This window comes from Syngnathus scovelli, chromosome 18 (genome assembly GCF_024217435.2).
Source record: "Syngnathus scovelli strain Florida chromosome 18, RoL_Ssco_1.2, whole genome shotgun sequence".
NCBI classification, from domain to species: domain Eukaryota; kingdom Metazoa; phylum Chordata; class Actinopteri; order Syngnathiformes; family Syngnathidae; genus Syngnathus; species Syngnathus scovelli.
The window spans coordinates 7326197-7350424 of NC_090864.1; the positions used below are offsets into that span (position 1 = coordinate 7326197).

General features: G+C 51.1%; 5 protein-coding genes across 8 annotated transcripts; 3 read left to right on the forward strand and 2 right to left on the reverse strand.

Moving 5' to 3' along the window:
• Positions 1-492: 492 nt before the first annotated feature.
• On the reverse strand, positions 493-1800 carry cops9 (COP9 signalosome subunit 9). Its single transcript, XM_049749664.1, has 3 exons — positions 1674-1800; positions 1397-1469; positions 493-598 (listed from the first exon to the last, which is right to left on the reverse strand). The coding sequence occupies exons 1-3, from the start codon at positions 1734-1736 to the stop codon at positions 561-563; spliced, it is 174 nt and encodes a 57-aa protein (XP_049605621.1). The 5' UTR covers positions 1737-1800; the 3' UTR covers positions 493-560.
• A 17-nt stretch (positions 1801-1817) lies between these two features.
• On the forward strand, positions 1818-3746 carry LOC125986170 (enkurin-like). 2 transcript variants are annotated; one of them, XM_049749657.2, is made up of 6 exons: positions 1820-2139; positions 2225-2289; positions 2362-2498; positions 2571-2776; positions 3103-3240; positions 3308-3746. In XM_049749657.2, exons 3-6 carry the CDS (start codon positions 2420-2422, stop codon positions 3476-3478), a joined length of 594 nt encoding a protein of 197 aa, XP_049605614.1. In that variant the 5' UTR covers positions 1820-2139; positions 2225-2289; positions 2362-2419; the 3' UTR covers positions 3479-3746. The 2 variants fall into 2 exon arrangements, with proteins under 2 accessions (XP_049605613.1, XP_049605614.1); XM_049749656.2 differs by having other exon boundaries at positions 1818-2289.
• Position 3747: 1 nt separating this feature from the next.
• On the reverse strand, positions 3748-13189 carry LOC125986168 (F-box/LRR-repeat protein 7). Of its 2 annotated transcripts, none has more exons than XM_049749653.2 (4): positions 12933-13189; positions 9227-9316; positions 5245-5832; positions 3748-5108 (listed from the first exon to the last, which is right to left on the reverse strand). In XM_049749653.2, the coding sequence occupies exons 1-4, from the start codon at positions 12994-12996 to the stop codon at positions 4372-4374; spliced, it is 1479 nt and encodes a 492-aa protein (XP_049605610.1). In that variant the 5' UTR covers positions 12997-13189; the 3' UTR covers positions 3748-4371. The 2 variants fall into 2 exon arrangements, with proteins under 2 accessions (XP_049605610.1, XP_049605611.1); XM_049749654.2 differs by lacking the exon at positions 12933-13189 and adding an exon at positions 10741-11220.
• ralaa (v-ral simian leukemia viral oncogene homolog Aa (ras related)) lies at positions 12385-15535 on the forward strand. Of its 2 annotated transcripts, none has more exons than XM_049749659.1 (5): positions 12385-12584; positions 13182-13464; positions 13540-13748; positions 13819-13993; positions 14083-15535. In XM_049749659.1, exons 2-5 carry the CDS (start codon positions 13351-13353, stop codon positions 14203-14205), a joined length of 621 nt encoding a protein of 206 aa, XP_049605616.1. In that variant the 5' UTR covers positions 12385-12584; positions 13182-13350; the 3' UTR covers positions 14206-15535. The 2 variants fall into 2 exon arrangements, with proteins under 2 accessions (XP_049605616.1, XP_049605615.1); XM_049749658.2 differs by having other exon boundaries at positions 13265-13464.
• Positions 15536-16268: 733 nt separating this feature from the next.
• cdk13 (cyclin dependent kinase 13) lies at positions 16269-23602 on the forward strand. The gene is made up of 14 exons (XM_049749627.1): positions 16269-18208; positions 18374-18949; positions 19371-19523; positions 19598-19737; positions 19807-19977; positions 20060-20249; positions 20359-20415; positions 20615-20716; positions 20789-20866; positions 21090-21206; positions 21285-21416; positions 21506-21705; positions 21824-22273; positions 22348-23602. Exons 1-14 carry the CDS (start codon positions 17109-17111, stop codon positions 23004-23006), a joined length of 4125 nt encoding a protein of 1374 aa, XP_049605584.1. The 5' UTR covers positions 16269-17108; the 3' UTR covers positions 23007-23602.
• The last annotated feature ends 626 nt before the right edge of the window (positions 23603-24228 follow it).

The following is a 24228-nucleotide window of genomic DNA, read 5'->3' on the forward strand; positions in this document are numbered from 1 at the left end:
ATGGCAAAACCGCAGCTTGCAGCTCAGCATGAGCACGCGTGCACACACATGCACCAGCGCCAGCTGTTTCACACATGAGGAATCTGCTTGACTGCAGTCCGCCATACTTGCGCCTTCGAAACACATTTGCACGCGCCGTCGTCGAAGCTTCGGTTCCTCGGCAGACAATCACGATGAAGCATCTCGTTTTGTGGGTCGGATCTTTGTTGCTATGGTAACGAAGCCAGCGCGACCCTAATGTAGCGCGCGGGCCTTTGCGATCACACGTGCATCGTGCGCTAAACAACGTCCGCATTGAACTCTCCACCTCTCCCATAATGTGGCCAAGCATTTAGCGGCCGTTTTAGCTGGCGTCTCGTATGTAATTACGTTTCGCTAACAGGTGTTTCTGGCCCCCCAAACCTGCCCCAAAAATGCATACGCATAATTTTCTCCAAAGCTGGAATGTCCGCCATTCCCGCGATTGAGAGAAAAACACCTGGTTGCGCCGGCTGTTTTTTTAAAGACTTTTATTGGGCAAGTTATTTCATTTCATTTCAGGTGTGCATGCGGGTGGATAGTTACTGCAGGTCATCGTCATCAAAAAGGTCCTCAAAGTCTGAAAGCAGACAGAAAAAGTGAAAGTGGGAAGAAAAATAGTTAGTTTATGTTTTGTAACATGCTAGTCTTTGAGTTTCTTTTCTTCCAACTTTTAAAGTTGATGGTCTTGATGCTGCAGTAATGTATTTGGGAAGACGCCGCCCACTTCTCATGCGCCGACTTAACGCGCATGCGCGCCGTTAACAGGCGCCGCGTGTGCTCGTTGGCGTGCGCGTTCAAAGCGGCCGAGTGGCGAGGTGCCCTGCTGCGTTTCCGTCATAATGCATCTTTACCGCGTCGTTAACAATCAGCGCTTTTCGCTCTGCTCCCGTGCCGCTCAGCCTAAATTGTGTTGAGCCGGCGGCCAAACACTGCGGGAAACAGAACACATTAACTATGGTTCTTTTTTTAACCTTGGTTGTGGGCGCTACCTGGCACAGAAATGAAAAGTTTTATGTCAGATGTATTCAACTAAATTTTCCCACTCTAAATATGAATAAATAAAACAGGGCAAATAACATTGTAAAACTATGTACAATTATTTATTGATGAATTTGATTATTGGTTTAAATTATTAGTAATTTTGCGAATCTGTCTCACAACACTAATTTGCAGTATATTTAAATTAAAGGTGTATATTACACTCAAACATATTTCACCAAACTTTTATATGAGAAAATGCAGAATTCCTTGATATACAATTCATTTATAGCTTGTTAATTAACATATTTTGTCTATTCCTGTCACATAGTATAAAATAACGACTTTTAGATGTTTTGTCGCTTGGTAAAATGGATGCGTGATTCGCAATGTTTACCGTTGAAGAAGTCCAGGTGAACCGCTTTCTCATTGGCTGCCAAGTCCATCAGAAGGCCGCTGCTGCCCCCTGCCTGTATACACGCAGCGGTGCAATAAAATTATATCGCTTCTTCCCCGTCAATCTAGCCATTAAAAAAAATATATAATATATTTATACGTAGATACCTTAAAAAATATATACTGCTGTCGGTGTCTTAAAGACGTGCGTATTATTCAGAGCAGTGTTAATGTTAACTAGCTTTCGCCGTGTTGTTTATAAAAACGGGCTGACAAACCTCGTCCAGATCCACATACGGTCCGGCTCCTTCCGGAAACATCTCGTCGACGGCAGGCTTCATTATTTCTTGGGTTTTATCTTTCTGTTGGACGAATTTGAGCCGGGTGACGACTTACAAGCCTGTGCAGGTAAACAAGCGTGTGCGTCGCCTAAATGTGCTCGGCTTCGAACTAGAGTCTGTATTGACAGACGGTCCTCTTCGACGCAACTTTCGCAATTTCCGATCACGCTTCACTATCTGAACCATTTAACTTAGTTAGTTAGACGTGGGTTAAACGTCGTCCTAAAGTAGCACAATACAGCGTACAGTTAGAATGCTCATAAATGACAATACTTAAAAAACTGAAGCCAGGAAAATAACTAGGGTCTAGTAATTTACGACTGCACCTAAATGCAACGTACCGTCCAAACAGGTTGCATAGCAACAAGCCAAAGCAGAGTCCTCAGTGAACTTTCCAACTAAGGTTGGTTAGCGCGGCTCGTTTACGTATTTTCCTGCCATTTGACGGCTTCATTTCAACTCTGTGTAACACTTTAAACATGGCGAAGACGATTTTTCCCCAAGAGAGCATCTACAACTATTTACCCGAACCGGTTCACAGTAAAAAGCCGAAGTAAGTCAACCAAAAGCTAAGATCATATGCTTTTTTAAAGAACTGGCTATTAATTCTGCACTGTTTCTGCAGGAACACGCCCAAATTCAGACCAGTGGTTACCCTGAAGGACAAGCCGCTCAAGAATGCAATGAAAACGATGGGACCAGCAAAAGTGGAGGCTCCCTCTCCAGAGAAATACCTCAAAAAGCATTCCAAAGTGCCGGAAAGTGAGTTGCCTCACCAACCCATATAAGTCCGGCTACTTGTTTGATCGTTTCACTCTCCCTTTTGTCACGCAGCAAAAGAACGTTGTCATCGCATGTGCACCATAAAGAAACCGGCCGTCCCCTTGAGGTCAGAACACCCGCCTGAGGGCCTCTGCACCAAGAGAAGCATCATCAAGCCCACGACCACCAGACAGCAGGTGGCTTCCGTCGACACCAACCGAGGCCACAAGGCGCTCCTGGAGCATTCGGGACTGATCCCCAAGTACTCAAAGAAAAAGGTAATGATTAAAAGCGGCGCGAGACAAACGTTTGAGACCTTCAAACCTCTAAGGAGCTCCAGACGTGACACAGCGGCAAAGAAATAAATAGAGAAACAACAAGTGCACAAAATGCTAACGTGCGGTCACAATATGGCGTATCAATTTTTGGCATCGAAAGAGGTGCGCCCCAAATATTCATTTGTGGACGCATTCCAGTGTTACGGTTCAACTCGCTTCTAGATTAACTGGCTCCCCGAATCCAAAGCCAGTTCACACGTGGGACAAAACGTCTCGTTTACATTAACGACTGGAAGCTCCCTAATCTGTGTCTCGGCCGCCTTCAGGGCTACGGCCAGGTGCCCCAGTACTTGCGGCATCGCAGCGAGGAAGCGCAGAGAGCTGTAGACGACTACGAGTTTCAGGAGGAGGAGCGTAGCGCCTTGAGGCAGCTGTCGGATGAGGAGCGACAGGCCAACCTGGAGGTGTGACTCTCCGTTGAAGCTGGACAGGCAAAACAATCTCTGAAGTTGCATTGTCTCCCCCCCCAAGAACCTGAAGAGCACCTTGGCCGAGCTGAACGACAAGTACCAGCGCCTGCCGGTGGTCGTGGACACGCCGATGAGGAAGACTCGCAAGGAGCAGCTGGAAGCGGAGATGAAGCAGCTGGAGAGCGATGTGGTCCTGTTTGAGAGGTTCAAAACCATCTACATTGCCGATTAGATCTCCAAACGCGAGCCTCAGACTGCGTGCGTGGAGAAAGATGCATGAACATTTTCAGACTTTTTCCCCGCTCCAAAACTAGACTCCCCTGGCCCGAGCCTCAGCAAAACTAATGCAAAGTGACCGCATGTAAATGGAGTGACCCGATTTCCCTGTTTTGGCGGGATGAGAAATAGAACACGCCGGAAAGAAAACAGCAATTGTGGTTTGTCGACACCAAATTGATTAAGTCCAACCGCATAAAGAGAAAAAATTGTTTGTACACACACTCGTGGTTTGGTGACCTCATTTTACTGCCGCAAGATATCAGCAGCACGCTATGTTCTTGCACGTCTTGATGCAAGGTAAGGGTTCGAGACCCCCAACAAAATAACAGAAAAATTTGTGACGTCATTGCTGTCCGGTTATTAAAGAAAAAAAAAACACAAACAAACCCGTCCCCTTGCTGCTATAATATCTACATCACGCGGGCAAGCGTTCGCTGCTGAAGCTAAAATCTCAGAAATCGGAGAAATATAAATGATTGTCATTTCAGGAAGGTCGACCGGCTGAAACTGGAGTTGAGATGCAACTACAAGTGCGTTCAGACCTGCGCCGCTAGAGGGCAGCAGCTATCTGGTTATATTGCTTGCGGACGTCAACTCTGCGACATTTGGTTCAGGCTGTTAAGTTACTTTGTCACGAATAGGTCCCGCTAGCGATGCATTAGTGCCGACGTGGATATCAAGTTCACACTTTCATGTCAAAGCTAAAAATCCAGACGGGAGGGGTCATCGGTATCTCAAGGCACCACTGGGTTCTCCTTTGCTGTGTATATTCACAGTTAAATATATATGTGCAATACATTCCGCGTTCAGGCACGTATAGCGGGAGTCCGTCAGTCGGTCCAAGTGTCAATAGAAGGCGGGGTCGGTGTGCTCGATGACGCATTTGCGACAATGGCGTCGCACGAAGCGTAGCGCCTCGGGCGACACCTCGCACTCCTGCACGTTGAGAAGCTGCAGCTGACAGCAGTTGGCAGCCAGCGCCCGCAGGCCGCGGCCCGTCACGCTCTCGCAGGCCCGCAGGCTGACGCGGCGCAAGGCGCTGCAGTAGAGTGCCAGCTGCTCCAGCCCGCCGTCGGACACCAGCGGGCACTTGCCCACGTCCAGCGACTTGAGCTTAGGGCAGCTACGTGCCAGGTGACCCAGGCCCTGGTCCGTCAGGCCCTCGCAGCCGCGGGCGTTCAGGTAGCGCAGTTTGGGGCAGTAGCGCGCCACGTAGCGCATGCCCACGTCGGTGATGCGCGCGCAGTGGGCCACGCTCAGGTAGTGCAAGCAGCCCTCCAGGCGGGCCACCTCGCGCAGGCCAAAGTCACCCACCAGACGGCAGTCGCTCAGGCTGAGCTCGCGGATGGACGGGCAGTGCAGGGCCAGGTGGCGCAGCGCTTCGTCGCTCAGCCGTGCACAGCGCCGCAGATAGAGGTGTGTCAGGCGGGGGCAGTGCGTGGCGATGAGGCGCAGGCCCTCGTCCTCCAGGCAGGAGCAGTCGCTCATGTCCAGGTAGTGGATGGAGATCTGCTGGCCGTGAAGGGGGGACAGCTGCAGCGACGCCTCGCGGGTCAGGCCGATGCACGTCACCTTGGAGCAGCCTGCGGCCGAGAGTGACACAAGAGCAACAAAAACTGAACCTTTTTTTATTTCTATTCATCATTAAGCTCAAGGAAAGTGCGGTCCTGTCAGAAACATGCATGAGCATGCAGATGCGCCTCGTGAATGACTGACTACCTGACAGGTCCAGGTGCTCCAAATTGGGGCATTGCGACACCACCTCAAACACGGCCTCGTTGGAGATGTTGTAGCAGCCAGCCACCTCCAGGCGGCGCAGTTCTGGGCAGCACTGGGCCAGTGCGTGTAGCCCGCGGTCTGTCAGCCTTTTGCAGCCGCTGGCCACCACCGTCTCCAAGGCCAGGCACACGTTGGGCGTGTCCTGGCACAGCCGGCGGGTCAGCGCCCGCACGGCGCGGTCGGCCTGCAGCAGCTCGCCGGACAGCCGCACGCTGCGCCATAGCCGCGGGTCCCAGGCTACGTTGTACCAACGGCGGCATACGCGGGCGCAGCGGCACACTTGGTTGGTGGAAAGGTGCGAGAAGATCCGCAGCAGGACACTGTCAGGCAGGAGGTCGGTGGGGCAGTGGCCCCTGCAGGTGCGGCCTCGGGAGCCTGGCTGTGGGTGGACCACAGCCACCGTCTCGGAGGCGGCGGCCGACGACGACGACGTGGAGTTGCTGTCATGGCCGTTGCTGGACAGCGCCGGAGAGGACAGAGACGACGACTTGAGGCCCGGACTTGCCGTCCTTGTGCTGGAATCCGCACCTGAACCGGCGTGACGTGGAAGGAGACAACATCACCAATCAAAGCATGTTGGAGGCATCACTCCGGGCCATCGGTCAGCCCGGTTGTACGCCGCACGTCAGCGTCTGCCTGTCACGTTGGCCCCCGTGTGGATTTGCGTGTCGGGATTGTCAGTGGGAAGGACGACGATGGCTATTCCAGACTCGGAGTCTGATGACATCCGCAGACTCTTGTGGATCAAGTCGCCTAGCTTTGAAGAGAGCTCGGCTGGGACTTAAATCGCACATCCGGACGCAGGCGCAAGTGTGCTGTGGTCATTTTTTGCACCAGTTGCTGCCAACACATTTTGGCTTCCTGACAGAATCTAAAAGGTGGAACTTTACACCTCTTCAAGGCACAGGAACACTACGCTATGTACAGTCCTGACGAAGAAGATTAATTTTACTCTTTACATTCTAATTTTTCTCTCATGACGTCATTTGGGTTCTCTTTCATTTGCTGCATGTTTGCATGTCGGTGGTGAGACGGAAAGCCTACAGGGATGAGGAAAAGTGCACAGTTTGCGTGACAACACTTTTTGTCTCCATGACAACCCCTGATGAAGAACATGTGATGTGAGCAAAAGGACGTTGACTTCATTCGTGAATCAACCCAGTGGAATCCGCACGTGGCCGTCGCACCAACGTCGTGTTGACGCACGCGCTGGAGTGTGCCGCGGGAAATCGAGGCAAACGAGTCAAACATCTGGACTTCGCCGCCGAAGTGAACGAACAGGGCAGCTGCGCCGAGGCACACTCGGGCTAGAATAATTTGCCGCTAACAGCTAAATTGGATCCACGGTGGTGCGAGGCAAGCGGGGAATCCAATTAGTGTCAACTTAGCTGCCGCTTTGATACCCATTTTTGATGCCGGTCTATCTTTATGGCCCTTCCAAAGGAAGCGAGAGGAAAAGGAAGGAAGATAAATTGGCAGGAGCGCCTGCCGACTTTAGCAGAGATGGAGGCAAGCGCACGGGCAGAGTGACTGCAAACTCAAACTGCAGGGATTCTTTTTTTTTTTTTCAGGCCAGTTCAGCGCTCCCACGTAGACGGAGCTCGGCCGAGTCAAAAAGTTTGTTGGTTTGTGTACGGCACCATTACGGCAAGCTTGTGACGGAAACAAGGAGCCCGAGATGCTGCCTGGATTGGAATTGAATACGTGGAAGTGGACGTTAGCGAGCGGCACTATCGCCGAAGCCTTCGCTCCAGGAAGCGCTGAGGTCACACCACAAGTCGTGGGACAATAGACGCCACGGTCAGGAAGCGGACTGCCCTGCTCCCAACCCTTTATCTGCACACCACCACCATTCTCTAGACCAGTCTTTCCCAACCACAGTGTGCTGTGAGAGCTATTCAGCTGTGCCATGGGAAATTGTCCAATATTAATTACAGCGCGCATTGTAAATAGGATTGCCAAATCACTGGTCAGTTAGCGCAAGGCCTGATCAGCCATTTGCTAATCGCGCATGCGTGGCTAATCGGAGAATCATGTGTTGGTCTGATAGTGCTGCATCGGAACATTCAGTTTGCTGCTGTGTGCTTTTGATAACAGTGACTATTGTGGTGCATTCGCAAACTAACGGAAATCCCAGCGTGTAGTTCAAGCGAAGAACCTGGATTGTTCATTTCCACCAACATAAAATACACAATCAAGTCATGACACCTCGTCTGTGATAGCCACTTAGCTGCTGCCAGAACAGCAGAGTGTCTTTAAACGTGACTTTGTTCTTATTGTTGCAATATTTATAGCGCTAGTCTAAATCAGTAAACTGTCACTTTTATTTAAAAAAAGAAATACAATTTTAAAAATTCTATATACAGTGATCCCTCGCTACTTCGCGTTTCGTTTATCGCGGCTTCACTACATCCCGGATTTTTTTTCCAAATTAAAAAAACATTTAAAAGTCAAAATAAAACTTCTAAACTGAGGAAACATGCGTCTAACCTTTAGGACAATGTAGTATTGCTCCAAGTGTTCGTTTACATTCCTTTAGAAGTCCGTTTTCGTGTGTTAGCACGATCGCGAATTAGCATCTTTCCGCTAACTCGTTAGCCTGCCCACTACTTCTTGTTGGTGGCCGTACTTCGTAGATTTCACTTATCGCGGGTGTTTTTTCGAACCAATTATTCACGATAAACGAGGGATTACTGTATGTACCTATATCTATCTATCTATCTATCTATCTATCTATCTATCTATCTATCTATCTATCTATCTATCTATCTATCTATCTATCTGTCTATCTATCTGTCTGTCTGTCTGTCTGTCTGTCTGTCTGTCTGTCTGTATTGTTGTAATATAAATAATTTTAATATAGCTGGTGTAGCACCTAACAGATTTTTATTGGTGGTGTACCTCGAGATTTTTTCCAATGAAAAGGTGTGTGGTGGATGAAAAAAAAGTTGGGAAACACTGCTTTAGACATGGATCCTCGACATACGTCTTTTTGCTGTCTCTTTGAGCTGGTGACGTCACTGCCCGTGCCGTGTCCTGACTAAACAGCGGCGCTCACGCCGCCTTTGCTCAACGACACAGACCGACGGCACCAAAACTGCGGAGGTAATGACATGCTAGCACTTTGCACCACTCTGCCTAATTACAACCCCGCGGCGGTTCTGGTGGTGCCGTAAAAAGATTGGATATGTCTTCAACTGGTAAACATTTAGGAGCCCTGTTTGGGCAAATGCGTGTGAAGCAAATTACAAGACGGAGCTTCTGTCGTGTCGTCTGGCCAGGGTTGTCAATCAATTGTGGCCAGGGCGCAAACTACCCCGACAAATCTTGGAAGAGCTCAGCTAGAATTGCGTCTTTGTCGGCTCCCGTCAGAGAGCCGTCTCGTCTGGTCACCCGCATGAACATGTTACGCCACTAGCGTGGCAACAAAAAAATGCTGACGATGAATAATGTCGAGTTTTTGTCTAAAGCTCCATAAATGGAAGCAAGTATCGCCGGCCTGTTGTAAGCCATCACCTGGCAATGGCTGTCCTTCGGCGACAGCCGCTTAAGCGACGCTTCTGTGCCGCGCAGCTGTTTGCCAAGCGGAACTCGAGTTGCGTCTGTCACGCTTGAGATGCATGCGTGAAGTCGCCTTGCGTGCAAACGATTTTCCCGGCAGACTTTGTGGACTGTGGGAGTGAGCTTTCCAGCGATATTTACCTTGACTTCCCGTCTCAGTTGAATCTACTCAGTATTGCCTATTTTGAATAAATTCCTACGAGTTTGCCTTTGACTGAGGGTCATCCCAGGAGCAGCCAGGTTCCTCTCCCAAAATAGGCAGCGCGAAGCGTGGATGAGGAGGGAAGAGGGCCAATGGGAGGGGACAAAGAAGGAGGGGGGGAAGGGGGCGTTGTGACTTAATGAGCACCAGATGCTTTACCTTCGCCGGGAGTCGCATTCTTGGGAGCTTTGGTGGGCGTGCGATCCGTACTGGAACTTATGTCGGATGAGATGCTGGAGCTGCCTTTGCCTGTGGAGGAAGAAGAGCACAACTTGAAAGTCTTTTCTGCTCCGGTCATGCTCGTTTTCTGGCATTTGCTCGTCATTCGGTTTTGCGAAAACGGGGCTATTATGATTCATGGTTCTAAAAGCGTGCCAAGTGACCAGTGTCTTAGGGGACCGGCCGTTCCTGTTCCTTGGGAACGCCGTGTGGCGGGCGGCACTGGTATTTTAAACATCGCAACTTCCAATCTTTTCTCCGCCGGTATTGACTTAGGATGGGATCAGGAAGGAATGTTATTTATCCAAACATTTAGGCCGGGCGGACACAAATACTGTGGCCTGCCTGAGATTTGGTGGAGGAGTGTGTCCAAGTTGGAAGATTAGGCCTTTGCGATGATAACGCAGAGGTGAGGTTGACATTTCGAGTCGGGAGATTGTATCGCCGTTGTGGAATGGCGTTATCGCAACATCCGTGCTTCAAAAGAAAAGAAATAAGCGCTCCCGAGATTTGTGCAGCATTCCATTTAGGTGAAGCACTCTCCCTCTGTGGATGTGCAAGATGGACAAAGTTCACTCGATAGACTCGATATTCGTCAAGTGTGTTTTTCGATGGAAGAGGTCGGAGGCGGAAAGAAATTCGGCATTGTGAAGCGCTGCAAAGTCAGGCGGATGGCGAAGGACCCTGAATCTCGACTCGTCACTTCCATGAGTCGGGAGAGAAATACCAAAACAATTACTTTCACGATAGCAATGCGAGCCGTCTGCGAGTTTCCGTCGCCAAGTTGCGTAGCTGTAAATGCGGCCCTCCAAAACGTCTTGCTTCAGTTTAAGACACCACAAAACTCAGTGGCCATATGCAAAAAATGGTTCGGAGCCCCCAGCGCTGCATCCGGTGATGAAAGCTTTGCTCTGCCAGATGAAATTCCTCCGGTGCTTTTGCACGTGGCGTTCAAACGACAGCGGCGTGCAAAGAAAGCTTCTGACTCTTGTCAAGTCCTTGGTGCCTCTGCAGTAGGATGGATGGAATGATGCTCATCATGCATCATATGTTAGGCTCAAGCTAATCAGATGATACGCTTCGGTTTGAACGTGTTGCTGTTCCAAATTACAGTGATGTCTTTACGGTAGAAGGCAACTGGCGAGTGTGGCTGGAGTCTTTTTTTGTGTCTGCTTTCTTGTGCCTTCATTCAAACGTGGCTGCCTGTCAGAATGCAATTGACTTCATCTTGCACATACATTAAGAGAGTTGTGTTGTGTAGCTATGGAAGCTCCCCCTTTTTGGGTGACAAGAATGAAAAGCAGCAGTTGTAATGTGACTGTCAGATGGAGAAGAAAAGAATTTTCCCTGGCTGCACTCATGCATGCGTACTTGCTCCAACTGCACATTAAGTTTCATTTTAGTTTTTTGAGGTCCACGCGCACGCCAAAAGTTTGCCACTTTGGAGCACTCACCCTCGCTTCCATACAGTTTTCCGTTGTTGGCACCCATTTGAGAGGACACATAGTCGAGCACCAAAAACTCGAGTGGAGATTCCAAAAGTCTAAATTGTTAATCCAGATGTGGACGCGAGAAAGACGCCTAACGGCCCGGCCTTCAGCCTCCTCGTCGTCGTCTTCTCCTTCCAGCGGTGCGCGCGCGGCGCGTCTACATCCTCCCTCCCTCCCTCTCTCTCCCTTTCTCTCTCTCTTTCTCCCTCCTCTCTCCTCGCCTTCTCCTTTATGCGCGTGCGCACAGGAAATCTAGACAACAGTGTGAAGAAAAGGGCTGAGTTAAAAAAAACTTCTGGAGCTGTCCTGAATGGCAAGCAGCTGTTGTCGTCCGCCGACCTCATTAATAACGTGCAAAACGTCGTGCACGCGCACGGGTGGGGTGGGGGGCAACTGCGCGGCGTGCGCGAGCCTCGCTTGCTCTTGATTTAAAGGCACGGCAGAAGTGCAAGTCTGCAAACAATGGGGCTAACGTCGTAATTAGAGGGACGGCGCCGAGAGAGGAATATCAAAACGTGCATATAAATAGATTTTGGTTCCAAGTCACAAAGTTCGTTGGGACTTGAGTGGTGAAATCCTGCAGATGGCGCTGTAACGCAAAAAAAAACAACAAAGCAAACGTCGACATAAGAAAATATCTAAAGTATTTACAAAATGTCCGTTGTATTTTTTCGGAAAGTTTGATTTTCTTTATACGTTGCAGGCGGATCGCGGTAAATGGGGGTTCACTGTCGTTGCGGACGCCCCCAGCCGGTGAGGCTTATCGTAAGAACGTGGAGGGGGCGGTGGGCAACTGCAAGCAGAGAATGGCTTCACCGCACGTTTTGGAATGTTTCTATGAATAGGGTTAGGGTCGCTGCCACGCAGGTCATCGGATACCTCGACAGAGCAGCTGAGGTACTCGAGCCTCACGGGTCAATTTTGATGGACGTGCAGCAAAATCAGAACAATTATCTGTCATGTATGCGCGCCCCTGGTTTATACCACAGTGAAAAAACATCAGACTCGTTCTCTTGACTGAAGTCGCTTTTTGAAACTCTGGCCAGAATATTGTGAAATTGCGCCCACTGAAGGTCGATGTTCGGTACTGCAATTTCTGGGAACCAAAGGAAGCTGATTGAGCGCCGTAAACGTTCAACGGGCCTGCCATATAAGTCGATGTGCCAGCTTAATAATGACTTGACGTGCAACTTTCAAGTAGCTGCAAAGTCTCATTCTAAGTTTTTGCTGCATACTTGCAGCTCTGATAAGATGGAGCTCATCACTATGAAAATGCGGAATTCTTGTTTTCAGCAGTCTGTGAATGTTCACATTTACCTGAATAAAGAGCTACTCTTTTGGGTGCGCAAGCCTTTTAGAAGGGATGAACCAATCCCACTTAATACGGGTTAATCATTTAAAAAATATATTGTTATTATTAACATGATAGATATGAAAGCATTTTGGAACCATGCCGCCAGGCGATAAGGCGAGCAAACATATTAATTGAATGAGATAACTGGTCTTCGGAGACAGGGCGGAGGCTCACCAAGCCGAGTATAGCCGAGAATAGCCGAGTGAATGCCGAGCGAAGAGCCAACCGCAGGGGCTCGCGGAGCCGACTTAAGCCGAGTATTGCCGAGTCGAGCCCAGCCCGTTGCCTACCCCGCACACATCACTGCTGCGCTGCTAACGGCTAGCGTGAGGAACTAGCCATGAGCTAAGGGAGCAGTTCTCAAGGAAGCCTCTTTTTTTCCCCTCCCTTTTAGCCACGGCAACTTAAAACCCTGACCGAGGCGCCACCTACGCGAAAGCCTTCAACGACGCCGGTAGGTGACGTCTCACCTGTGACGAAGTGCTCGGTCGCCCGCATTGCACCGCTCTTAGCTGATGCTGCTGCCGCTGCTTAGCCCAGCTTACCGTTGAGTGGCCGCCGCCGTCCGTGCCGGGCACCCGGGCGACATTAGAGCGAACATCAGTGGCCGTCAATGATGGCATTTACTCGGTCGAAGCTGTCGCTTTTTTTTTTTTTTAATTAAAACGCCGCTAAGGCAGAGGGTCATTTTCATCGCTGCAGCGCCCACCGTAGAGAAATCAGCAAGCTAGCTTTTCTTGACGTTACTGTCAACGGGACATGTGCAATAGAAAATGGATGGAGAGTATTGTACATTTCTTACATTTATTCCTATGTCCGAATTTGTCCGGAGTTCTGTTTGGCAAATTCTGCTGGTTCAGCACCATAAAACTAGCTCCTCGGAAAGTAGTGCAGCATCAGAATTGATTCCATTACCTAAAGGATATTTGCGGGTTGATCCTGGCTTGACAAACTGCTCACACCTTTGCCAAGCATCAAAAGGCGTGGCTGTAAAACAACTCTTTGAAAAAGACATTTCACCACATGGTCCCATTATTGTTATTTCTAACAGGTTACCCGGAAGTATCCTTACACGTCCTACGCTCAAGTAGAGAGAGGCAAACGATGACAAGCTCATTCCACCGTTTGTTTCAGGAATCAAAAGCCTCACCGCTGCAGTTGGCATTGTTGTTCTAATTGGCACAGCCCTCATCCCCCACCCCAGCCCCTTACGTAGAGCCATGGCGGCGGCGAAACCCAAAGGGCAGAATTCTCTCGCCCTCCACAAAGTGATCATGGTGGGCAGCGGCGGAGTGGGCAAGTCGGCCCTCACGCTTCAGTTCATGTACGACGAGGTAAGCGCCCGCGCCGGGCTTGCGTGGATGTGGCGCAAACGCCGAGCTTGTTGTTCCTTGTGGCTGTCGCGCTAGTTTGTGGAAGACTACGAGCCCACCAAAGCGGACAGCTACAGGAAGAAGGTGGTGCTGGACGGCGAGGAGGTGCAGATCGACATCCTGGACACGGCCGGGCAGGAGGACTACGCCGCCATCCGCGACAACTATTTCCGCAGCGGCGAGGGCTTCCTCTGCGTTTTCTCCATCACCGAGCTGGAGTCTTTTGCTGCCACCGTCGACTTCAGGTTCGCCCCGAGCCCGGAAAAGCTCTCCCGCTGCCAAATCCAACCTGATTGACGCTCGGTCAATGCGCAGAGAGCAAATCCTGCGAGTGAAGGAGGACGAGAACGTTCCCTTCCTGCTGGTGGGCAACAAGTCGGACCTGGATGACCGGCGGCAGGTGAACGCCGATGAGGCCAAGGCCCGTGCCGACCGCTGGGGGGTCTGCTACGTGGAGACCTCGGCCAAAACCAGAGCCAACGTGGACAAGGTCCGTCCGATTGGCCTCACTTATAAAATGCTTGGGGAGCGAGTAACCTTCCTGTTGTGTGTTTGGAATCACCCCCCTAACCCCCAAAGGTGTTCTTTGATCTGATGCGGGAGATCCGGGCGAGGAAGATGGAGGACGGCAAAGAGAAGAACGGCAAGAAGAAGAGCAAGAGTCTGGCCAAGAGAATCCGGGAGAGGTGTTGTATTTTATAGTGGCCCAACGGCAACGACAACAAAAAAGCCAGAGAGCTGCTTGTGTACATAATATACATTTGTCAGACTTTTTGTTTGAGACCCCCCCCACCCCCACGTCAAATACGCTCGCTAACTTTCCAATCGATCCTTGCAGGCGTCCGCTCTCTTCCTTCACAACGTCCGCATGTGTGCAAATTGAGGCGTGTGTGTGCTGCTTAAAAACAAAGTCAGCATACGTTACAGATGGCATCATTTCAACGTACACACTTCTTAGTGCCTATTGTGATTTTCCCGCTGTCGAGAAATGGGCGACTATTGCATAACATCGCCTGGAGAAAAGAAGACCCCCCCCTCCCCCCATCCTTTTGCACAATGAATGCTTGTTATTGAATTTGCTGTTAATGCTTCGTATTTTTGCTTTTGTGATCAAATCATGTTTGGGTGCTCAAACGTTTCGGTCGAGTCATGCCACAAGCCATGCTGGCATCTGGAAGGCCAATTTGACCAAACTGACAGAGAAAGCAAACCGCTCGCCACCATTGAGTTGAAGCGAGAGCGGACAGACGAGCTTTTGCGCCGAGAGCGCTTGGACAACAGTTTTACAAATTGCCGCTTGGTTCCCTTTTTTTTGCAGAGGGCTGAGCCACGCCCGTTATGATTATTGTTCCCTTCGGCTATGTCCTCCACTAAACAAACTGGACGGGCAAGACTGGAGACTATGGACTTTGTTGTCCTTTCCAATTCCTGTTCAAAATGGCTCAGTTGATTGCACTCGTCACCAAAACTACAAAATCGTGCCGCCCGCGGTTATGCGTTTAGCAAAAATGCTGGGCTCGCTTAAGCTTCGATGCGTTGAGGTGAAGCCAAAATGGAGCGATGAGAACCGTGGCACGGTTGGAGTTTAAGGGCTAACCTCCGCGTCCCTTCCGAAAGACAAAACAAAACGTTGACATTCCTCTATTGTCACAGTGTGCTCTCGTTGCTACAACTACTAAAAAAAAAAAAAAAAAAACTAACAAATGACCACCATAGTGCTTGCTTAGCAGATGACCACCGTGAGCTTCTTTCTACTCCATCTAAAGAGTATAGGTAAGGCAGCCAATTCAAAGAAATTGTTTTGCTTTTTTTATATTAATGCTATAAAAAAAAGTGATATCTTTATGTGTTGGTTGCTGGTGGGGGATGTTTGCCATGATTGAATTGCTCCCTTCGTGTTTCCTCTTTCATGTTCTTTCGGAAACATAACCAACCACGAATGTCGCCGATTGTGGTCCGTTTGTGCGCTTCCATTTCAATTTGTGTGTGCGTGTGCGTTCTTAGCAAATGGCAAATAAAGGCGACGTGACTACTGGTGCTCACTTTCCATCTTGTGCGGCCGTTGAATCGACTGACGGGAAGAGGAAAAATGTTGGCTCATTTATCAGCGGTGCTGAGAGATGAGCTGAGCTTTATTTTACTATTCTACAACGTTTACTCCATCGAAAACAAATTTGTATTCATAGCATTAGCACAGGCTGTAGTGATGAGAACAACGCATCATTCATAAAGGTCCAGCTGATGCATAGCGCGTGACGTGATTTTCACTGCCGGAGAAGAGTGGAGACAATTGTGGGGCAGGGTAGAGCCCAATGCTTTTTTTTTTTTGGTCTGTTTTGTGTGACCTGCTGACCTATCGGGACCCCGGGCCTTGTGGAAGACGGCATAGCCTACTACTGAAAATTGTATATAATGAACTGGGAGAAGCCCTGGTAGCCATCACACAAAAATTGCAATCCTGACCTCTACGTGCCCAAATTCAGCAGGTCAAGGGGCACCGATTGCTTCCTTGTTTGCAAGTATAGCTGCGCTCACATAAGTACAGACTAAATACATCCGTGCGTATCTACGTGTAAGAAAAGAATAATTGTGTCCACATCCATTGGTGTTAGCTCAAAGTGTTAGAAGAAAGTACGTGAAGGAACGCAGCGGCACTTGCTGGCACTCGAGTAGTGGGGATCAGGGGTTCCCTCGGCGATGACGTGTCGGGCCACGTCGATTCGCACTACGCCGTGATTGGCTGACGCCGGCGCACGAGGCCTGTAGTTTGAAAGCTCGTCTAGGGCAGCCAGTCAGCGGGGCCCAAGAAGTGTTGGATAGCACTAGCTCAGTAACGCGCCTGCCTTGCCTAAGTTCACGCCGTTCGGGAACTTCATTCAAATCAAGCACGGTGCTCGCTTGGGGGCGCCTTCGAGAATGATGACGCCACCGACGGGAGCGAATCACTCGGTGGATCACACGACGGAGGACGCGGCTTTCTGACGGCAGTTGCGATCGAGTCCACGCTGAGATACAAGAAAGCTTCCCAGTTGGCTAGCGACTTGGCGGCTAACTTCCTTGTTGCGACTCGGCGGTGTCAAATGGGAGGCCGACAAGTTTGCTTTTGACTCCGGGCACCAACCTACGGGTGGAAGTACCCGCTCGTACCGCACCAGCCGCGGTGGGTTCAAGGAATCGGGGCTTTAAATCCGGACGGGCCTCGGGCCTGCACTCTTGTCCACGAATGCGGTTTGTCGTCGGGTACCGTTAGCCCCTGGAGGCTAACCTAGCTCACATTTACTTAGCATGTGCTAGCAAATTTGTAAAAATGCACACCGTGGAGGAGTCCGGATGTTTAATCGTCGACTGCTAGCTGAATGTAAAATTGTTTGTGCATGTGGCCGAATTGGGTCGCGATAAAACTCTCGTGGAACACATTCGAAACATAATCTGTTAGCTTTGTGATGCTAACGTGAAGCTAGTGATCGCGATAGCCGCGGCATTCCGAACGTGAATTATGATGCTAACTGGCCCGGTGTTATTATGTCCCACTGCCCAGCCGGAAGCATAATAGTGTAAAAGGTTCTTTCTCAGTGAGCGTGGCGTTGATGTAACCCTCTGGATAAATGCCGAATTCGGATGTAGTTCGGGATGGCCGCGGCCGGAGTCCCTCCGCTCAGAGAAATGCTAGCAGACAGGACAGGCGTAACGTCAGTAAGCCGGGAAGCAGCACGGCCCAGCGGGACAGACACCGGGACAATAGACGCTCCTCGGCTTCTCGTCGGAAGAAACGCAGACAGGCCAAGGACAGAGACTTGTGGCACATTGGTGCAACGGAAGGCACTGTCAATGACCGACATGGCACTTTGGTCAAGGAGGCTGAACTTCGGACACTGGTGGAGTACGATGACGTGAGCTCCCAGTCCGAGCGCTTCTCCGGTAGCCCCTCGCCTAAACTGGAGCGTCACGTCGATCGGTTCTCCGCGGACTTCGGGGAGTGTAACGGCCCGGTGAGGGACCGCCGGGACGTTTTCCCCATCAGGGACGAGCATGCCAAAGGACCCGTGGAACGGAGCAAGGACCTCGACCGGAGGAAGGAACGTCCTAATCGTGAGAGAAACGCCAAACCTCGTGGCGGCCTCAGCCCCAGCATCTCTAAAAACCACAGAGACGTGGTGAAGGCTAATGACAAAAATGGCAAAAGGTCGTCCGCCGGTCAGTCATCGCAGGCTGTAGACAAACGGGACTCTAAAAGGCGACAGAGTAAAACGAGAGCTGATAAAGAACCGCCGTCTGCGTACAGAGACGTTCCTCCTCAGTCATATCGAGACGAAGAGCTGAGAACCTACAGGAGAAGCCCGGGATTCAAAGCTGAAAGTCCCTATGGGACATCCTACTCGTACAGCTACCAATCCCCGCCTGGCTACAACCAGATGATATCTCGACGAAGCCCCACTTACCCGAGCAAAAGAAGCTCTCCCATGCCCAACTACTACGGCCGAGACGCTGACGTGTACGGAGCTTACGGCATTGCCAAGTCACCCAGCTCGTACCCGAGCAGCAAGAGGAAGCGATCCCCTACCAGTCCGGCCAACTGGCGCAGATCTCCCAGTTACGGCCGGCACAGTCCGTACGAGCAGGGGGAGTTTGTCGCCAGTCCCTTCGGAGGCCGGCGGAGATCTCGAAGTCCCTACAGGAAATCCCTCAGCCCGAGTCCGGATGTCAGGTGAGGTACAAGCCTGAGATCTGGCGAAGGATTTCTCACCTTATCTGGACAATGTAGTCCAAGGCCTGTAATGAAGAGCCAAATTCCGACAAGACACAATGTAGTCCGGCTGTACTTTGAAACGTGCAAAGTGCTTGTAAACACGCTGCGTCTTTTTTGTTACAGGCGATCGGTGAGGTCTCGCAGCCGCAGCCCGTATCCTCCTAGCAGGCATTCTCGCTCCCGCAGCCGCCACCGCCATTCCCGCTCCCGCAGCCGGCCTTCCAGCCTCTCACCGAGCACGCTGACCTTCAAGAGCAGCCTGGCGGCCGAGCTCAGCAAGCAGAAGAAGGCCAAAGCAGCCGAGGCCGCCGCCAAAGCCAAAAGCGCAGGCAACTCTTCCACGCCCACCAAGGGCGGCACTGGCGCTCACCAGCCCAGTCCCAAGACCAATCACGCGGCCAGGAAGGGGCGCCCGCCCTCGCCACCCGCACCTCCAACAACAACAGCGGCGGAGAAAGGCCCACACACGCCCACATCCAGCCAGCCCCAGTCGCCCTCCAACCGCACTTCGAAGAGGAGTGCGGAGCAGCCGGCCCCCCGGAACAAAGACGCAAAGGCAAAAGATGACTCCAAGAAGAAAGCCACAACGGCAAGCGGGCCGAGCAAAGAGAAGGAACGAGCCAGTGGGACCTTCATCTCTGGTGTCCCGACCCTTCCGCTTCCCTTGAGTGTTCTTGAGCAAATTGATAAAGTCGACTGGTGGGTACCTGTGAAAATCCACCATATAGACGTCATCGTGCTTTTCTTTAATGTCATTTCTTTGTAGAGCACAACCAGCACTGTACACAACGCGCTTTGCAAGAAATGAATAACAAAAACAGTAAACACCATCAAATACGAAAACAGAGTAGAATACAAATGTGTTTTCAGCCAGTTTTAAAAATGCACGTGGAAATGCCGGTCCTATTCAAAATCACGGTCCAGTAAGGAGGAAATGTTCTTTTTGCTCAGCAGGACATAGCAGTGACAAGGAACTAGCACACTTTCTTAAGTTGGAACCCAGGGGCAGCAAATACTGAAAACACAACAGGGGCCCCACAATTGTACCCTGTGGAGTGCCATACGACAGTCTGAAAAATAAGTAAGCAAAAATCCATCAATGTTTTTTTTCCCTCATCAGCGCAAAGGACTTGTCGGCGAAGAAGAAGTCCGACCGAAAGGGTCGACAGCTGCTTGCCGAACTGCCACTCCCGCCGGTTCTTTCCAGCCGGACGTCTTCTCCTCGCAGTCCGGCCGACGACAAAAAGAGCCAAGCGCCGCGTAGAAGGCCCAAGTAAGTTAGCATTTTTCACACCCGTCACCTGTTTGAATACGAACCAAATGTCCCTCTCGAAACACGCATCTCAGAATGTGCGGCCCCCGATACGGCGAGATCAAGGAGACCGAGATCGACTGGGGCAAGCGCTGCGTGGACAAGTTTGAGATCATCGGCATCACGGGAGAAGGCACGTACGGCCAGGTGTACAAAGCCAAAGACAAGGACACAGGTGGGGAAACGCTCTCCTTTGCTTAAGTGGCAGCCCAGCGAGACGTGCTAATCGTGATGCTGTGTGCAGCGGAGATGGTGGCTCTGAAGAAGGTGCGTCTGGACAACGAGAAGGAGGGCTTCCCCATCACGGCCATCCGAGAGATCAAAATTTTACGGCAGCTCAACCACAAGAGCATCATCAACATGAAGGAGATCGTCACCGACAAGGAGGACGCGCTGGACTTTAAGAACGATAAAGGTACGCTTCGTCTCGTGTGCCCCTTTGGATTTATTCTAGATGCCACAGAAACCTTGCAACAAATCCCTTCTTCTACGGGCAGGTGCTTTCTATTTGGTCTTTGAGTACATGGACCACGACCTGATGGGGCTGCTGGAGTCGGGCCTGGTGCACTTCAACGAGAGCCACATCAAGTCGTTCATGCGGCAACTGCTGGAGGGGCTGGATTACTGCCACAAGAAGAACTTCCTGCACCGTGACATCAAGTGCTCCAACATCCTGCTCAACAACAAGTGGGTCTCCTCCGTGCCATTCGGGAAGCTCTTTTCCACCGGCCAGCCTGATGATGACTTTGACTCTTGCGTTTCCTAACACATCTTCTCTCTCTCTCTTTTCTGTCAGAGGAAAAATCAAGCTGGCAGACTTTGGTCTGGCTCGCTTGTACAACTCTGAAGAGAGGTGAGCCCGCCCGCCCGCCTTTGCACGCACCTCTTTGGTTACTCGTCCAACTCCGGCAAGGCGTTTTCACGTCATGTAATCCCATTGAACAGAATTTGAATTTATTGGAGAACCCTTTTAAGCGTCACTTGTCACAATGAGCGTTGGAGTCGTGCGGCATTTCAGTTTCGGCCGCTCAACGTCTGCGTCTCGTTCCCAGTCGGCCGTACACCAACAAAGTCATCACGCTGTGGTACCGCCCCCCGGAACTCTTGCTGGGCGAAGAGAGGTACACGCCGGCCATCGACGTCTGGAGCTGCGGGTAAGGACACAAAGAGGACAATGGCGTCACAAACGAATGTGGTTTGGACAAACAAAATGACACTGTTCACAGATGCATCCTGGGAGAATTGTTCACCAAGAAGCCCATCTTCCAAGCTAACCAGGAGCTGGCCCAGTTGGAGTTGATCAGGTCTTAGAACTGCACTTTTGGATTTTGTCCATTTTGTTTCTGAACACAAAACTGTCAAGAAGACAGACAGGAATCAAACCTCAGTCAGTCAGTCAGTCGTGCCTTCCAACAACATGCTCACATGTGGCGCAAAACGTTACGAATGTTGGTGTTACGACAGGTGTCCATCATTTCAGCAACTTTCTGGCTTCCCAACTTATTGGAGCACTTTGCTGTCTCGCAGTCGGATATGCGGCAGTCCGAGTCCGGCGGTGTGGCCGGATGTCATCAAGCTTCCCTTCTTCAACACCATGAAACCAAAGAAGCAGTACAGGCGACGACTGCGGGAAGAATTTGCCTTGTAAGTTTCAAGTCCTGCCTCACTTTGACGAGTACTGCATTTTGAGTCGATAACCTTGCGGCCTTGTCCTGCCTTCAGCATTCCTCCGACTGCGCTGGATTTGTTTGACCATATGCTGAACCTTGACCCCAGCAAGCGATGCACGGGCGAGCAGGCGCTGAGCTGCGAGTTCCTCAAGGACGTGGACCCTGACAAAATGCCCCCGCCAGAGTACGTTCATCAGGAGGCGGCTATGTTGTTGACTTTTGAGATCACGACTGTTTGGATACGAACCACTGAAGTTCCTTTTGTGTCTCCAGTCTCCCGCTGTGGCAGGACTGTCACGAGCTGTGGAGCAAGAAGCGTCGGCGTCAGAAGCAGATGCCCGAGGAATTGGCCGGCCCGCCGAAGGCGCCACGCAAGGAGCTGGGCCTGGACGACAGTCGCAGTAACACACCTCAGGGATTCCCGGCATCCGCCGGCATCAAAGCCCCGAGTGCGGCTGCTTCTTCACTGCTGGGTGAGGGCGAGAAGATGCTGCACGTTGTTGCTATTCGACTGCTAATATTCGCATCGCGTATGGCAAACGGGTTTTCACCAGCCGCGTAGTAACCTTTGTTATACTGTTCTATGGGCAGACGCGAAAGCTCCAAACTCCCAGTTGACCCAGGAGCAATTCGCCGTCCTGCTGAACCTCCTCGGGCCGCCCAACAACGCCGCTGCCGCCGCTAACCCGGCCCAGTTCTTCCAGGCTGTGAGCTCCAAGGTCAACCAGGAGACGTTGCAGCAGCTGTCCAAAGTGCTGCCCCCCACTGAGGCGGCTCAGCCACTGGTCGCCAAGCCCCCGCGGCCCCGAACCCCGCCCATGCCCAAGCCCCCTTCTCCTCCCCCCGAAGGGGATGCAGCAGCGGCCGCTGCTGCAGCCGCTACTCAGACGGCCGTCACCATGCTGCTGGCTCAGCTACTGCAGGCTCAGAGGCAGGAGACTGGGGGCGGGCCGGAGGCGGCCGACAGCAACCTGTCAACGGGAGCAGATGTGCTCCCTCCCGATACCAAGAGACCCACAGAATCCAGCCCAGTCACCCCTGGTAATCCATTTTAGTTGTCATTTGATTTAGAATCGCGCGTTGGTTGGACCACTCTGTCTTTGTTGGTCTTACAGTGCCGGACCTGGCCGCTGTCCCCATCCTGCCCCCGGACCAGAGACCCCCCGAGCCCCCGGAGCCACCTCTGCACTCCGACCTGGACTACAGGCGGCCGCCGCCCGAACCCAAGCCCGGCCACGCCCCGCCCATCGCGTCGGCCGGGGGAGGCGACGGCGGCGCCCGCCCGCCCGAGCCTGACTACCCGCCCCTGCCCACCGCGGAAGGGCCCGGCTACGGGGGCGACTTTGGCCACCCGGTCCCGCCACCCCCCTTCACTCCCACAGGCTTTGGGGACAGCTTCATGGGTCACATGATGGGCGCGGGGTTACCGCCTCACTCACTGAGAGAAGCGTTTAGTGGACCGAGCCAGGCCCCACCCCTAGATTCCTTCCCCCCACCGGGCCCCCCCACCACAGGAGGAGCCCCTGGGATGTTGTTTGCCGGGGACAAGGACCACCGCTTTGAATACAGCCCCCTACCAGTGGAAGGCCAACCCAACCCCGGCGCCCTCCACCTGTACAACCACACTCTGGTCCGGAAGGACGGCATGCCGCCTCTTCCCCCGCCGCCCGTCCCGCCACCAGGCCACGCTTGGGCCTCGCCCTCCTCCCAGGTGCCCCTCGGCTTTGTCCCTCACATCAACTCCACCGTTCGAGGTCGAGGGCTGCCCTTCTAGACAAACTGGAAGCGACACTTTGTGACTTGACGCCCCTCCCCCCCGTCCAAGACGGTCAAGTTTGTTAGAGGAGCTTTTCTCAGACCATTTTCATATTTTTGTTGTAATTTGTTTTAGGAGTCTTTTAACGTCAATCTTTTGGGGGGGGTGGACAGCTAGTCTTATTCTGGTGCATTCTTACCCTACCAGTGACTGCGACCACTTAGACAGTACTTCAGGATTGTTAGTAGTCATGTTTTGCACTACTGACTGAAGTTCAAAAACACTTTTAGCAGGTCAAGGGCATCGCATCATTTGACCCCCCCTCCCCCCGCCTTCCTCGTGTTTTTTTTTTTTTTTTTTTTTTTTACAATAATGCTCCTGTGTGATGACACTTGGATGAGCTAATTTCATCATGAATGCGAGACTCTGGAGCAAATGTAAAAGTTGTAAAATGGTTCAACGTAAAAAAGGACACAAAGTGTTTCTTCTCTTTTTTTTGGTATTAAAAAAATCCCGACCACACCAGATTTCCCTTTGGCAAGTGTTTATTAAAGAAATGCCACTGTGTAAAACTATTGTCTTTTCAGTTACTATAAAGATTATTTTTCAATGTCTTTTTGCTGCGTTTGACTGTATGTGACCCATGCTACCACTGGATGGTGCCATTTTGTAAAAGTTATTTTCTACTCCAGGGTTTTCTCAGCCGAAGACAAATGTGCTTGCCATTCATTCAGCACGTTTTACACTGCCACGGGGTTCCTTCCACAAACATTTTGAGCATCGGTAGCTCGTGAAGTATAATTCTTTTTGTCTTTATTCAATACTTTTTCTTTGTAACTAATAATGACGCTAATGATTTGGAGAAGCAAAATATTTCCCCATCCATGACATACTTTATGTAGTGGTCTCCAAGAATGATTTGCAGCGAGCACCAACTTGGAAGTGCTTCTACAGCTTGTCAAAGACCTCAGGAGCCCCTTTAATGGTGATTTTAATAGAAATCACTGGCGTCAAACTGACATTTTTCTTTGGCAATCATCAAGCATAATGTTCAGTTCGTCGCCGTAATGACATACAAGAAAGAATAGGACACAATCACAGCGCTTTTGTGATGTATAAATAGCAATTTTGTCAAGTAAAAATAGCGTGTCTGTACATAGCTGTGTAAAGAAATTAAAAGAGAACGGAAATGTAACAAGCAGAATTTTAAACGTGTTCTCAATGGGAGAAAAAAAACAAG